Source organism: Talpa occidentalis, unplaced genomic scaffold, assembly GCF_014898055.3.
Source record: "Talpa occidentalis isolate TD23 unplaced genomic scaffold, MPIMG_talOcc4v2.1 talOcc4.14, whole genome shotgun sequence".
NCBI classification, from domain to species: domain Eukaryota; kingdom Metazoa; phylum Chordata; class Mammalia; order Eulipotyphla; family Talpidae; genus Talpa; species Talpa occidentalis.
Window position 1 is genome coordinate 75,217,729 of NW_023601433.1, and position 16,147 is coordinate 75,233,875.

Sequence of the window (16,147 nt, forward strand, 5' to 3'; positions counted from 1 at the left end):
GTTCTCACTAGCAGGCTAATTGGTTTTCTATTCAGACCATTAATAAATAGTCCACTGTCCTCTGGGAACCCACTGCTTCCACTCCAGAGAAGCATTTGTTCTCATCCCCGGCTCAGTATCTTTTTTCCCTGGGTCTGCAGCTGGATGCAGCAGGCAGACAGTTATTTCCAAAGGAATTCATGGGATTTTCTAAAGTATGTCATTGCTGGTTCCAAACTGCTCAAGTGTGGACATTCAAACACCCATCTACTGTGGCCCACCTTTATTGTACTGATTTGCTCTCCTTTTTGAGGCTCTTATACATTTTTTAAAAGATTTATTTATTTATTTATATGAGAACTGGGGTGCAGTCAGAGGCGCGGGAGGGTGAGAGAACCCACCAGAGACAGAGCAGGGAGTAGAACAGGCAGACAGACGTAAGACACTGCTCAAGGGAGCAGCGGGCGAGGCAGGAGAGGTCTGCTGCGCCATGTGGGTTTCCCCCTGGCTGGCCGGGAATCAAACCTGCACTGCAGAGGCTGCGGACAGCTTCGCAGCGCAGTGTTCAACCCGCTGCGCTACCGGGGAGGCCCTCTTATACATTTTTTATTAAATTTGGGTAAATTGAGACACATTTTAAATATTCTAAGATCGCTTTCTACTAATTTATTTTCTAAAAGTAGATTTTTAATGGATCATTTCACAAAAAATAAGGCACACCAAGGAATTATTTCATATAGTAAATAAATGCCTAAAATTTTTTCCATAATAATACTGAAGGTTATTTTCTGAAGTGTTATTAATGTATATTTGCTAATTGGTTTTGGTTTCTTATTTAAGATCAAACGAACTTACTCTATTTCTGTAGTTTTGTGAACACACCTCCTCTTACCTCATCATATATATGCCACCACCAGGGAATAATTCTGCAGCACTTAGACTAACATATACAATTTTTATGTTTATCTTTTTACATTGCACAGTGTTACATTGTGACAAAGCTAATGGATAGTTTAGTGTCTTTTATATTAAAGTTCCTGAAATTTCACTATCAACTAAGGAAGATTAGTTCTTAAAACAATTTCAAGGAGATTGCTTGAGTCCCATCTCTGTTTAATCTCCAGAAGACTTGAAGTCATAATTACAGGAGGCAGAAGGTAGAATCCTTTTTTGTTTGTTTTAATTTAAACTAGTCAGAAACATAATGGAATCTCTTGTTTTGTACTGTAGATTTTAAAATTACAAAGCTTCACTTGTGTTAGCACAGTAGTTTTAAGAGTTTGCAGATGAGCAAAGGAATCTCTCATGGTTTGGTGATTGTACCTGACTTCGAGGTATTAGGAGGAGTAAAAAGATTTATTTTGGAGGACTCACTTCTCCATCTGACACCTGCTGTTAGATTGGTGCTTCTCATCACCATCCAAGCCCTTTCTCAGTTTGCCGATCTGTTTTCCTGCCCTTGAGTCTTGGTGCAGTTTCCTTGTTGTCAACAAGAGTTCAGGCGCTGTAGATCCTTGTACAGGTAGCTTCTTCCAGTGCCACATAAGGACCAACCATAGTGCTGGCAGGGCAGCCTGCAGCATAAACTTGGGTCCACAGCTGGGTCAGTGGCCTGGTATCTATGGTGCTAGCCCTCTGATTGCTCTAACTGCTCACCAGGACCACTGTCTGAGGTGTAGCATACAAATAACCAACGACACTTCTAAATAACTTCATTGAGGTATATATAATTTGCAATTCATTTTTTTTAAAGATTTATTTATTTATACATACAAGAGCTGGGATGCAGCTCAGAGATGCGGAAAGGTGAGAGGATTCACCAGAGACAGAGTGGGGAGCAGAGCAGGCAGATCTACTGAAATACAATGCTGAGGGGAGCAGCGGGTGAGACAGAAGAGGTCTGCTCCGCCATGTGTGTCAGCTCCCTGGCCTGGGATCAAACTCATGCTGCAGTGGCTGTGATAGCTTCATAGTGCTGCATCTTAACCCCGTGCGCCACCAGGGAGGCCCCCGCAGCAATTCATTTTGATAGATTTTTTCCCCAACATTCAGTTATAAAAATTTTCAAACTCACTTAGAATTTTCTTTCTGGTTGTCCAACAACTTTTCTTTTAACTTAAGAGATGTTTTATCCCAAGGGATTTTATTCTACATCTGTGATTACCTCGTTTAATTAAAGGTAATAACACTTGGATTACTACTTTAGCCAGAAGTAGACAGAAGCTCCCAGTAATCCCTCTTTGGGCCACATGAATCATAATTTTGCCTCTGCCTACCCCAGTTCAGGAAACTGGAGGCCCCCTGGGTTATAAGAAAGCTCTGACCTCTGTTGGGACCTGTTGAAGCTTGTCATATGTAACAGTGTGTGCTAGATTCTTTGGGAAGTTGAATAAAATCTTGAGTCCTCAGCAGGAGCTGACAGTGACTATTCTTTATCAAATTTACAGAATAAAAAGGGCACAGAGCTTCTCCTTGGAGTGGATGCTCTGGGGCTTCACATCTATGATCCTGAGAACAGACTGACCCCCAAGATCTCCTTCCCGTGGAATGAAATCCGAAACATCTCGTACAGTGACAAAGAGGTAGGACATGTATATACTACAGATGTACCAAACTGGCCTGTCCCCAACTTTGCTCTTTACTGGAGCATCCCCAATTGACCTTTCCTTGTTTAAAATCCTTTAGTTCCTAAGCTTTGGGTATTTGGTTGTTGATTTTTACAGTATTTAAAGAACAGTATTGGCATCCTTTTTTCCAATAACCCTCTACTGACTAACAAGAACCTGGGAACCTCAATTTGTCAGAACAAAAACCCCAAAGAATAGTAAGCAAACCAGAAAATAATATTTCTTATTTCTTGGCTTTTTCTTTCTTTCTTTCTTTTTTTAAGATTTATTTATTTATTTATACAAGCACTGGGTACAGTCAGAAATGCGGGAGGTTGAGAGAATTCGCCAGAGTCAGAGCGGAGAGCAGAGCAGGCAGAAGGACCGAAGTACACTGCTGAGGGGAGCAGCGGGCGGCAGGAGAGGTCTGCGCGCCATGTGGGACCCTCACCCAGTGGCTGAGGATTGAACTGGCGCTGCAGAAGCTGCAGGCAGCTTCGCAACCCAGCACTCAACCACTGTGCCACCGGGGAGGCCCTGCCTGGCTTTTTATTTCTGATGAGAGATTTTCTTTGTATTTTAAGTGTGATATATTAAACCCTCTCTCTGTCCAGTGGTTGGTATATGTGCTGGGGATTATGGGATATATATATATATATATATATATATATATATATATATATGTATTCATACATATGTGTGCGTATTTTAGCAATATATATAAGATATATAAGAGATATATATATAGATAACGATATCAGGCTAACCTTACAAAAATCTGAGAAAAATTGTTTGAATAACCTAGATGAATACACTAAATTAGAGTTAAAATATTTCTATGCATAATAGTGACTTTCCTTTGTTAATTTTAAAGGAATTATTGATCATTTGCTACATGCAGGATTTCATGTGAGAAACAAAAATGAAGAAAATCTAGTATCAACCCTCAAGGAAGTTAGAGTTGATTTGTGATTTGACCACTGTACTATATAACTGCTTTGAAAGAGTATAGTCATGAAGGTGATGATATACTGTTTTTCTGCTTATAAGCACTTTAATCCTGACTCCCTGATTCTGTCTTCCCAAGAACACTGTGATAAGGGCAGGGCTGTGTTTTGGTTATTTCTGTATTATATTAGGAAGTGGAAATGCAGAGGGGTCAAGTGACCTGGGTTTGGTGAGTGGAATAACAGGGGCTGAGCTCCAGGTTTCCTGGTGCCACATCTCCTGCTTTTCTGGGAGAGGCAGAGGATGCCAGAGAGCGCTGGGACCCCAGACCCAAGAGAGCAGGCCTGGATACTGCTCAGTGTGTGCAATGCCTGTATAGCCAGGGTGCCAAGCATGGAGTGGTGAACAGTGATGGCTTATGTTGTTATCCACCCAAAGCACGTTTCATGTTTTCTCTTCCTTTGTAGCAACTCAAGGAGAGGAATACCAGACCCCTGGTTTCTGGTTTCAGTGGTTGAAAATACTCAACCATGCTTGAGGAGATAAATTGAGCTTCTTAATTTAAAACATTCTGACTTTAAAATTTTTAAATAGGTAGCTCCGGAGAAAAGCATTTAGGTATTTCTTTTTTAAAGTACTTAAATTGAAAACTCCGCATGACTTAAAGCAGTAGGTGTGCCATGGGATGGTCGTTTTTCACCTCTAATTTCATAAAGTCTGTTTACTGCACACCCACACATTTGTGTGCTTAAAGACTCCCAAAACACTCGTTCTTCACAGAACCCAAGAATTAAAGTCTCCCCTAGTATGGCCTGAAACAATAAAGTCTAATATACCCTCTCCAGGGGCAGGACACCATCATGTCCCATCATGTCAATAACTCACTCAGGAAGAGGACCCCAAGCTGACTTGATATAATAGGAAGTAGTCTTGGTAGTTATGCATGACAGCCGTGCTGTCAAAACAAAAATGTTGGTTTATTTTAAGTGATCCATTGATTCTTTGTGTGCATCCTGGCATGGTGCAGAGCCTGTGGTTACCCTACTACTTGTGGTTTCCCACTGACAGCTCCAGGGTTTGACAGCAAGGCCAAAAATAATTTCATAAAATTCACAAATAAAAGCCTATACAAGACGAATGCTTCTTCTAAGTTAACTTGACCAGAAAGCTAAACAAAAGATGATTTTCTGTCCTCAGTGTGCTAACCCTTGTTGGACAATATAACATGTGAAAAAAATACCAAGAATTCATTTTCTCAAACATGTTTATCAGCTTGACAGGTTAGTCTTGGGAATGGATATCCATATTTTCAAGTGCATCTTTGAAAGCTAGGATCTGTCCGGTCTCATCAGAAATGGTTGAGAAAAAGCAGTGGCCATATAAAATGCTTCTCTGTCTGGCTCTGGGTTTTCCTACTAAACTATCACTCTATCACAATCATTCATCTTTCTCTCCCTTTGATTTTAAGAACTTTGTTTCTTCTTGGGCTGTAGTCCATTCTCCTATTAATAACTTCATCAAATAACCCCCATCTTCAAAAACTTGTTGTGGCTCTCTGTATGTTGTCTCATCACATGTAAATCTCTGTCTACCTCCTGCTCACCCTCCGGCCATGGACACACCCAGCCCACGCCTGCCTCCCTCCCACACCTAAGCCATGTGTCATCACAGTCATGAAGGAATTAACATTGTCAGGCATCCTCATATATGGTGCTCATTTCCCATCTCTGCCTTATTTCTGTTGTGTGCCCTGTCCATCCAGCCTTATAGCTTATCTGTCATATTCTTTGTTAAAGACAAGCTTAAGTCTCTTCTGACTTATAGTAGATTGACTCTGAACTTCCAGAATTTGTGATTTGTGCCACCCAGTGAAGACTTACATTTGAAGCAATTCCCTTTTTTTTTTTTTAAGATTTATTTTATTTATTTATGCATATAAGAACTGGGGTGTAGGCCAGAGGTGTGGGGGGGTGAGAGGATTCACCAGAGACAGAGTGGGGGGTAGTACAGGCAGATCTACTGAAATACACTGCTGAGAGGAGCAGCGGGCGAGACAGGAGAGGTCTGCTGCGCCATATGTGGGTCACCTCCCTGGTAGAGGATCAAATGCAGGCTGTCCAGATGGTAACACTGAGACTTAACCCCTAGGCCACCAGGGAGACCCCTGAAGCAAGTTCTTAAGTGACTTCTGGTTGCCTAATTCTAGTAAGGTGAGCTTCCTCTAGGCAGGGCCATGTCTTAGTCTGCAGTGGGCTTTCCAGTGTTAGCCTCAAGGTTGTATTCTTACCTCAGTTTCCCAGGCTAAGATGGTATCAAGAAGCCCCCTTTCAGGACCCTGCACTTCCACAGCCCTAGCCTGGTACCCTCAGATGGTCGAGTGCCTGGGCACCAGGAGCTAGGACAAAGCATATCCTCTTGCTGTGTATTTGCCAGTGTGGAAGCTCCTTTTTTGGGAATTTTGCAATTGATGGTCACATCCTCGGCTGTAAGACTGACACTGTTTTCTGCTTCCTTCTTTCAGTTTACTATTAAACCACTGGATAAGAAAATTGATGTCTTCAAATTTAACTCCTCAAAGCTTCGGGTTAATAAGCTGGTAAGTTGAGATCCTGTTTTTTATTAATGATAACTAGTTTTTTTTTTTTTTTTTTTTTTTTTTTTTTTATTTTTTTTTTTTTTTTATTTTTTATAGAGGCATGCTTTATTTATTTGTTTGCTGGTTTGTTTGTTTGTTTTGTTTATACATGCACTGGGTACAGTCAGAAGCGCGGGAGGGCGAGAGAATTCACCAGAGCCAGAGCGGGGAGCAGAGCAGGCAGAAGGACCGAAGTACACTGCTGAGGGGAGCAGCGGGCGGCAGGAGAGGTCTGCGCGCCATGTGGGACCCTCCTCTGGTGGCCGGGGAGCAGCCGGGGATCGAACCGGCGCCGCAGAGGCCGCGCGCAGCTTCGCAACCCAGCGCTCAACTGCTGCGCCACCGGGGAGGCCCTAACTAGTTTTTTTTTTAAAAAAAGATTTATTTATGCAAACAAGAGCTGGGGTACAGGCCAGAGGTGTGGGCGGGTGAGAGGATTCACCAGAGACAGAGTACACTGCTGAGGGGAGCAGTGGGTGAGTCAGAGGTCTGCTATACCATGTGGGTAGCTCCCTGGCTGGCTGGGGATCAAACTCCTGCTACAGAGGTTGCAGATAGCTTCGTAGGTTGTGTCTTAACCCCTTGTGCCACCAGGGAGGCCCAATGATAACTAATTTTTCTGAGAAATTGAATGCGCTTTTTGCAAGAGTATCAGGATGACATCTTGTGAAGTTAGAATGATGACTTACTTGGTACACACTTTTCTGATAATCTTTGAAAGACTCTTCAGCTTGCCCTAAAGAATCCAACCTAAATTTGGTGATAAAGAGTTTTGTTAATGAAATTATTTTTATTGCACTGCTTCATACACATAAAAGTACTTCATACACATATATGGTATAAAGAAAGACAAAACCAAATGGCTACATACCAGCTTTAAAGACAAGCAGCTTCCCAATACTGTTGAATCCCTGTGTTACCCGCCACACCCCACTGAGGGTGTTCATGTTCTGAGCTGTGCATTCATTACCCCTTGCTTGTCATCAGAACTTTATTCCATATATAGCAAAACAAATATACTATTAAATTTTACATGTTTTTTGAAATGTATATAAATGCTGTCAACTCTATTCTTCTGTTGCTTTATTTACACAATTTTTGAGATTTTTCTATGTTAATACTTAGACAGAATCCCTTCATTTTTGCTACTGTGTAGTATTCCATTATGATATTTATTCATTCCATTAATGGACAATTAAGTGCATTACACTCCTGTACCATTTTAATAGGGCTATTATGAGCAATCATTCTCATGTCTGCCTCCCTGTGCTCATGGGCAACCATTTCTCTAGTGTAAAGTCTATACACAACAGTACAGTGCAGGACTGTAGTGTGTGTCCAAATTCAAGAGTATGCCATGTTGTTTCTCCCCACCCCCCAAAAAAAGGTGAAGTAATTTACAAACCCAACAGAGTGCATGAGACAATTTTTTTTTAATTTTAATGTAGACAAATATATACATCTCTTCCTTAATCATTTGTGCTTTTTGTGTCTTACTTCACATTCTTCCTTATCCTTTAATCATAAAGACATTCTGTATTCTCTTCTAAAAGTTCAAGGGCTTGATCTTCGCATTTAAATCTTTAATCCTTCTGAGGTTAATTTTTGCGTGTAGTGAAAGGGAGGGATCCAACTTATTTTTTCCATGTGAATAACCTATTGTCTTGACCCACCCTATTGAATGAATTTTCCTCCCTGAACTGCAAAGCCACCTCTCAACTTAGGAAACTGCAGTACATCCAGAAGGCATGCTACTGTCCTTTCTTTCTTCACTTGTGACTTTTGATGCTTGGCTTATCTGAGGCACAGAGACTTGGCCTATCTCCAGAGCTGAGCACTTGAGGCCAGTGGTAGAGTTTTGGTATTTCACCCCATGCTCTCCTATTCAAGTTTCCTCCTGCTGCCTGCAAGAGCCCCCAGATCAAGATGCTGCAGCACAGTTGGTAGGTGGTGAATTTGTGAGTTTAACTCTTTTGCTTCCATGGCCACAGATTCTCCAGCTATGTATTGGAAACCATGATCTTTTTATGAGGAGAAGGAAGGCTGATTCTTTGGAAGTTCAGCAGATGAAAGCCCAGGCCAGGGAGGAGAAGGCTCGAAAACAGGTGAGCAAGACCATGTTTGACTTGCTGTTACTGTCACTGGGTGGTCGTCGCCTGTAAGGGGAGGTAAAGAATGGTCATGGACAGACAAGAGTCATCTTGACATGGACACATCTGCTCCTGTTTGATCCCTGTCGGGGCCTTATTGGCTGATGCCCAGCTAGTGGGTTGTCAACTCTGGAGATGAGGAATAAACTCTAATAGCATTTAAAAAAGAAATGTCTCTAGTTATTTCTCCACTTAATGAAATAAGTGAAATATGATTAATGCTGGTTTGGGAAGAGATAGCCAAGCTTGCATCCATCTTCTCTCCCTCCCTCTTTCTCTCTCTCCCTCCAGTCCATCCATCCATCCATCCTTCCATCCTTCCATCCATCCATCCATCCTTACATCCTTCCATCTAACTAGCTAGCTTCTTTTTGCCTGCCCGTCTCCTTTGCCTGGCCTTCTCCTTTTCTAATTAGATGGTGATAGAATGCATGGCGGCATTTCAGCGCTTGCTGCTGGAATGCTAATTAGACTCTGGCCGCACTTCCCCACTGCAGGTCAGCCCAGGCAGCATATCGCCCGCAGCGGGAGGTGTTGGTGTGTATCAGCAGACTGGACAATCTGCATCATTGTTTTCTACTCATAAACCTTTCGACTCACCGAAATCCACACAACTAATCTGAGCTTTGCTGCTGAGAATATCAATTGTGGTTTTGGACCAACTCTTAGAGTAGCAGCAGCTGCAGTCACTGCCCTTAGGACTGGCAGGCTCAGAGGTGTAATAATTAGTCTGTGCGCAGCTCTCTGATTTGGGTACTCTGGCAAGACCGGCTCCCACCCTTGAGATTTAGAATGAAGTAATCCGTTTGCTCCAGTGTGCTTCAGCTATCCAGCTCTGCTTTCTGGGACAGCAATCCATATTGTACTCTTTGGGATGTTTGGGGTGGTAGAATGGGTTTTTTTGGATGACGAAATGCTCCTGAGCCAGTACAGTATCTTGCGGGCAACTTTAAGAAGAGCTCTCTCTGACCACTTTTTCAGCAGAACAAAGCTTAGAAGCAAGATTTGAAAAACAGAAGCATGTAGGCAGAGAATAGCACGAATGGACCCCAAACTTGTGCCGCCTATAGATCAGCAGAGGCAGGTCCTCTATATCTGGTGACTGCAGGTCAGGGGACTCCATGGGAGGCAGCACAGGCACTAACTTGGTGTGAAACAGTTCGTGATGTTAGTGAATGACTTACCTTCTAGACCTCAGTTTTCTCATCTGTCAGATGGAGCTACTGATACCTCTTCTCTGCCTCAGATCAAAGGACACTGGAAATTCTTTGTCATCTTAAATTGCTTTGCCAATAGGAGACCCTTATGGGCCAGGGAGTGGAAGGGGCGTGAGGGGGCACTGAGGTCCTGGGAAAAGCAAAGCTGGAAACCAGAGGGGATTGTGTCGGCTTCTCTCAAGTGGAGGCTGATGGAGATATGGCCATCCACCTAATAAAAATTAGGGAACAAATTGGCCAACCTTTACATTTATCTGCAAGGGAAAAATTGGAGAAGTTATAATATTTTGTTGCTTACTTTGCATTACTCCTTTAAGTCCCAATGCATTTTTAATCTGCTTAGAAATCTTAGAAATCTTGAGTTTAGGAAAAGGCTGAAGCAATAAGTAAGTAAGTAAGTAAATGTGCATTAATTATTTAAGAAAGAAAATAGTGCAGTGGTCATCTCTGGCTTCTGCTTTTGGAACTCGGTTGGTACCCTAGGATCACAGAGAAGAGCACTTGTCCTGTGCTTGTTCCCCTTATTAAGCTCAGCATGTGGCCCAATTAATACAGTGATCCAGAAGGCAAGGGAGGTGGCGGTGGCTTTGTACTGATGCCTTAAGGATGGGGGGATGTGTTCCCTGCCTGGCTCCCTCCTGTCACAGTCCTGGCTCGGGTAGTTGCCTCCTTGTGAGACAGTGAGAATCTGTGCTGTGGCTGCTGCAGCTTCCCCCCTGTGAAATACAATGTAGGAACTATTGATGCATCACGCAGAGCGCTTCCATCTTCTCCGTGGGTCAGAGGCAAGAGTGGAGCTATTGTTGATGAAATGAGGGTCTGAGTGGATTAGAATCAACAAGGTGGCTCATCCAACCAGATGAGAAAGCTGGCTGTTTCTGGGGCTCCATCTCAGGAAGAAGGAAACTCCATTGTGTCCTGGGAGCCGCAGGGCAGAGCCACATGAGCTCTCTCAGCAAAAAGCAATATTGGCTGTTTCAGCCTGCAGTGTCCAGGTAGAGACTGGGTTTGGTTTTTGCTTGTTAGTTGGTTGCTGTTTCTTCTAAGGACATAGTTTTCAACTGCACGGCTAATTTGGAAAGACAGAGGGTGGTGAGCAACGAGAATGACACTGGCTACCTAGAGCAGAGGGAAGAAAGGGGTCCCCCAAAGGGGAGACTGGGACACTGGGCTTTCCTGGACCCGGTGGCACCACAGGTCTGAGCCCCGACTCTGACGGCTCTTGCTCCCTCACAGATGGAGCGGCAGCGCCTCGCTCGAGAGAAGCAGATGAGGGAGGAGGCTGAACGCACCAGGGATGAGTTGGAGAGGAGGCTGCTGCAGATGAAAGAAGAAGCAACGATGGCCAATGAAGCACTGGTGATTCACATCTGAGGGGTCGTGTACCAGGAGGCTCCACAGGACTCTTGGTTTCTGGAGTTAGGCCTCTCGAGGACCACAGATTAGTGACATTCACTTTGACACTTTATTCCAAATCAAAAAAAAAAGTCCCTTTTGTTCCCACCTGCATGGACAGAAGTAGAATTAGGCCAAGTTCATGCGCAGCAGAGCTTCATTTTCACTGTGGGCTGCCTTTAAAGTAGGGCTTCTCAGCCTCAGTGCTACTGACAGGGGAGCCAGATCCTTCTTTGTGGTGGGGGCCCTCTCCTGCATTGAAGGGGGTTCAGCATTTAGCAGTGTCCCTGGCCTCTACACTCTGGATGCCAGCAGCACTTGGTCACCCCTCGATTCTGACAATCAAAAATGTCTCCAGACACTGTTACAAGGCCCCGGGGGTGGGGGTGGGGCAAATGTGTCTGGTTTTGAGCCCTGATTTAAAGGGGAAGAACTGAGTTTTTCTCCCTCATAAAGCATAAGCCTTAGCTCAAACAAGTGCTCTAGGAAGGGACTTACTCTTGTTGGTCCTCACAGATGAAAACTGAGGGGCTCTTCTGAAAAACCGAGTCGTGTGACTTGACATCTGTTGCCAGTGTCACCGAGGGAACTCTCAGTGGGCAGTGCCCTGAGGAGCCTGAGATTCTGGTTCTTGCTGACCTGAGTGTCTGACACCAGCTATCAGGAATGCCCCACCACCACCACCACATTCCAGCTGACAGTGTTTTTCTCCCCAGATGAGGTCTGAAGAAACGGCTGACCTCTTGGCAGAAAAGGCCCAAATCACTGAGGAGGAGGCAAAACTTCTGGCTCAGAAGGCTGCAGAGGCCGAACAGGAAATGCAGCGCATCAAGGCCACAGCCATTCGGACAGAGGAAGAGAAGCGCCTGATGGAGCAGAAGGTGCTGGAAGCCGAGGTGCTGGCACTGAAGATGGCTGAGGAATCAGAGAGGAGGTCAGAGCTTGGGTCGGGGGCAGAGGCACCCTTGGCACTGGTGCTGCATCCCTGGGGCAGAACTTGACCGCAGCAGTCTTCAAGCTACTTCTCATCTTCTTGGGGGGCGGGAAGGAGAGCAAGGAAATTTCTTCCTTGGTTGCTTGGGGTTGGTGGGGTCTGGCACATAATCCAATCTGGGGACTGGAGCTAGTAGAGGACACAGGAACACAGTTCTCTTGCAGAGTGAGTGTCTCTAGTCAGGCTTGTGCCTTTGTGATAAGCCCTATCCCTCCGATCATGCATCTGCAGGAAAACCATGGAACACATTGCTTTTAACTGAGAGATATGAGGAGGCTCTTCTTATATTAAGAAAAAAATGGTTCTTTTCGCTTTTTATTTAGGGGGCATGTGGGGAGACAGCAGTTATTTACCTTTAAAATAGAAACTAAACACCCACTTCCTTGCAACCCTTCCTTGGTGTGAAGTTTCCCAGGGCAAAAGGGAGTGGAGGGCCAGGGTGCCCCGGCTCGTGACCAGATTGAGGGGTCGTGTAAACTGTGCTGCTCAAAAGCATGTAGGTGCTGGATTTTTCTGGTTCTACAGCCTTCAGATCAACACGGTGTATTCCCCACAGCATTTGGCTCTGTTGATTTAGACACTTGAATTTGGCTTTTAGCTACCAACGGGTAGTCACTGTAGTTTTTCTCTCCACTTTTTGCATTTAATTCTGGGAATATGGTTCCTTGTTTCCTACCCTGTCTCAGGTCACTTTCTGCTTGTGGGTCACTTACCTCATGAGTGATGTGTGTTGGGCCTGGTTCCCCGGTCCTGTGTCCTGAAAGTGAAGACCTGCACCAAAGCATGAGGCCCTTGGTACTTGTCTTCCTGCCTGAAGACATTAGACCTTGGCCTGCAGTAGTTTTATTGGCAGCTGTGAAAAATCCCTTCTTTCACATCCTTTTCTTTGTGATTCATCATGAAAGCTTTGATCCAAATTCTTCCTTTGCCCAGTACAGTCTCACTCAGAAGTGACTCAAAGCTTCTAGCCCATCCCCACGTCTCCTCCCCCTCCACTGATTGCAAAGGTTCATGCAGGACTCTTCTTCCCACCAGCTTCCCTGCTCTTCCAGTTTAGATTTACCAGTGGAAATGGATAATACCCAGAAATGTAATCCTTGCTTTAGATGTTCTGGTTTCCTGTAAATTTCCCCTCATCATCCTTACTTGCCTGGTCTGGTGCCATCCTCAGGATTAACCCAAGTCCATCCTAAGAGGGTAGAGTAGGAAGAGGGTCTCTTGCCTCTACCTGTCATCTTCTGTGGAGGTAATGGCGCCTCCTGTCCTTGCAGGGCCAAGGAAGCAGATCAGCTAAAGCAGGACCTGCAGGAAGCCCGTGAAGCAGAGCGAAGAGCCAAGCAAAAGCTCCTGGAAATCACTACCAAGCCCACATACCCGGTGAGCCTGGGTGGGGGCTGCCAACCTGCAGCTTCTCCGGACACGATGACCTTCCTGTCCCTTCTAGCCCTTCCATTAAAACAGACAAATGGCAGAAGAAGTTATGCAGAAAGCCCAGTTAGGGGCTGGGTCAAACCCCTGGTCTGCCATTTGGCCTTAGACTAGTCACCATTCTGGTTCCCAGATTACAAGCAACAGGGCCTTTTCTTTTTCTTTTTTTTAAAGATCCATTTATTTATGCATACAAGAGCTGGGGTACAGGCCAGAGGTGCGGGGGGTGAGAGGATCCATCAGAGACAGAGTGGGGAGCAGAACAGGCAGACTGACTGAAATACACTGCTGAGGGGAGCAGCGGGCGAGACAGGAAAGGTCTGCTGCACCATGTAGGTTGCTCCCTGGCCGGCTGGGGAATTGAACTTGTGCTGCAGTGACTGACAACAGCTTGATAGTGTTGTCTTTAACCCCTGCACCACCAGGGAGGCCCAACAGGGCTTTTCTAGCACTGAAAACTTTTTATTCTGCTGTAACCCCAAACTGTCCTTAAGAGAATTTGTTCTCTTGTTGCCAAGCTGAGTGTCACCTTCAACTGCTAATATATACCAAACACCAGAGTTGTAGTCTGGGCAGGGATAGCTTGTATGCTCAGAGTGAACCACTTCCATGCAAGAACCAGCTTCCAGTCTCAATTTTGGACAAGGAGGCAGCCTTCAGTTAAATGGGGTCACAAAAAAATAAAGAATCCCATTCCTTTCCTTTCCTTTGTGCATTCAGTTCAGCAAACATTTTGCACACCTGCTCTGTTTCATATAATACCAAGCAGATGTGGAGTCTGTATGCAGGGTACACAGGTGCTAGAGGGGAGCTTAGCCCACCTGGAGGGTCAGGAAAGACAAGGGGGAGTAGAAACTAGCCAGGTAGGAAATACCAGGTGGGAAGATGATAGGGTATTCTAGCCAAGCCCACGAGGTGCCACTAACACAGAAGTGTGAAGGGCACAGAGGCATATGTTGGCCTGGGTTTGAGGTGGAGAATACATCAACAGCTTGCTACAGTCATCTGTTCTGGTTCTCTATTACTGTGTAACAAACCAATCAGGTAGCTCAGCACAACCATTTATTATCTCCCATGGTGGTCTGGGTTGATGGGCTGTGGTCCTTGCTCAGTATCTCTGGGGCAGTTGCAGGCAAATGGCAGCTGGGACTGAGTCATCTGAGAGTTCATCAGGGCCACAGACCTGAGAGGTGTGTGTTTTTAAAACATACATTAGAAAAAACCTACACATTGTCCTGACATTTTTTCTTAGCAATAAATCCCGGAGAACATCCAGGATTTTTTTTATCATATTTCATTGAATGAATGGATTGTAATTCATCTAACCAGTTCCCTATGAGCGGGTATTTGGTCTGTTTTCTTTTGCAATTGTGAACAAAACTATACCAAACATCCCTGAACACAAATCTTTGCACATAAGTTTGGATATATTGGTGGAATAAATTCTCATAAATGGGACTGTGGGGTCAAATTTTCCAATTTGGATGCTCTCTGCAGAGGTTGTGCAATTGTATACTCTTGCCAGTGGTACAGTACTTGGCACTCTTCAGAAATTTTTATGAAGTGTACAAGATAGATCCAGAAAAGAGCCTGAATTATAATTCTATGGTTTGAGCAATTTTCACAAACTCAACACAACCATACACCCAACACTCAGATCAAAAGACAGAATATTCTAGTGCCCCAGAAGCCCCTCTCAGCACTACCTTTAATACCCATGCGGACTCTCTACTTGAGGTCTTGTTGTAATCTCAAATGAATGTTCTGAGCCTCTGCTCTTTCCCAGACACTGTCCTTGACTCAAAGGATCCAAAGATGAAAAAGAGGCAGATCCTGCCCTCAGGAAACTTGCCAACAGCAAAAGGAAGAATACACAGCCAAAAAAGGTTTTTTGGGGGGTAGAATTAGAGAAGTGCCATTAGAGAATCGGAAACAGTGTTCACACACTGAGAGGAAAAGAGTGCCATCTGGCCAGGAGGAATCTAGAAAGACTTCGGTGAGAAATCATAGCATTTGAGAGGGGACTTGAAAGAGAGATGGAGGGCCTCCCTTATGGCGCAAGGGGTTAGGACACAACCTATGAAGCTATCCACAGCCACTGCAGCATGAGTTCAATCCCCGGCCAGGGAGCAACCCACATGGTGCAGCAGACCTTTCCTGACTCACCCCATGCTCCCTTCAGCAGTGTGTTTCAGTCAGTCTGCCTGTTCTGTTCCCCACTCTGTCTCTGGTGGATCCTCTTACCCCCCACACCTCTGGTCTGTGCCCCAGTTCTTCTATGCATAAATGAATAAATCTTTAAAAAAGAAAAAGAAAGAGAAATTGAATAATAGGGAAGGGAAATGGTTTAAGCAAAGGAAGGGAGATAGAAAAGCAAACTGGTCCAAGGGATGATAAATGATGTCATTCATGATTTTGCAGGAAAGTGATAGGAGACACTGAAGAAGTAGGTTGGGGCCATATTTTAAATGACCCTTTCTTTGTTCTGGTATGAAAAAGTCCTCAAAACAAATCTAATTGCTCCACCCCTCTGCTTCAAACCCTACTCTGGCTCCATCTTCTGAATCTAAGCCCCTCAGGGTATGGGGGCTTTGTGATCTGTTTCCAGTCAGCCACCTGCCTTTCCACACTGGCTCTGAAGACACTCAGCATCTCACTAATTGTTGTCTGCCCTGCCCAATGTCAGGCTTCTTGCCTGACAAGCCTTCTCCTCTGGCACATCCTCTGAAGCCAGCCGAACCAGCAGTTCTTCTAGTGTACCTTTTTCAGCTCCCCAGGTCTCTCCCACTCCCTGG

At 44.7% G+C, this 16,147-nt stretch overlaps 1 protein-coding gene across 3 annotated transcripts in view; it reads left to right on the forward strand.

Moving 5' to 3' along the window:
- Window positions 1–16,147, forward strand: part of NF2 (NF2, moesin-ezrin-radixin like (MERLIN) tumor suppressor) — a 73,464-nt gene that overhangs the window by 41,785 nt on the left and 15,532 nt on the right. For all 3 annotated transcript variants that reach the window (XM_037510852.2, XM_037510851.1, XM_054695239.1), the window contains exons 8-13: window positions 2,427–2,561; window positions 6,055–6,129; window positions 8,160–8,273; window positions 10,772–10,894; window positions 11,647–11,864; window positions 13,196–13,301. In XM_037510852.2, the coding sequence (XP_037366749.1) occupies window positions 2,427–2,561; window positions 6,055–6,129; window positions 8,160–8,273; window positions 10,772–10,894; window positions 11,647–11,864; window positions 13,196–13,301 (771 nt within the window). The remainder of the gene's footprint in view (window positions 1–2,426; window positions 2,562–6,054; window positions 6,130–8,159; window positions 8,274–10,771; window positions 10,895–11,646; window positions 11,865–13,195; window positions 13,302–16,147) is intronic.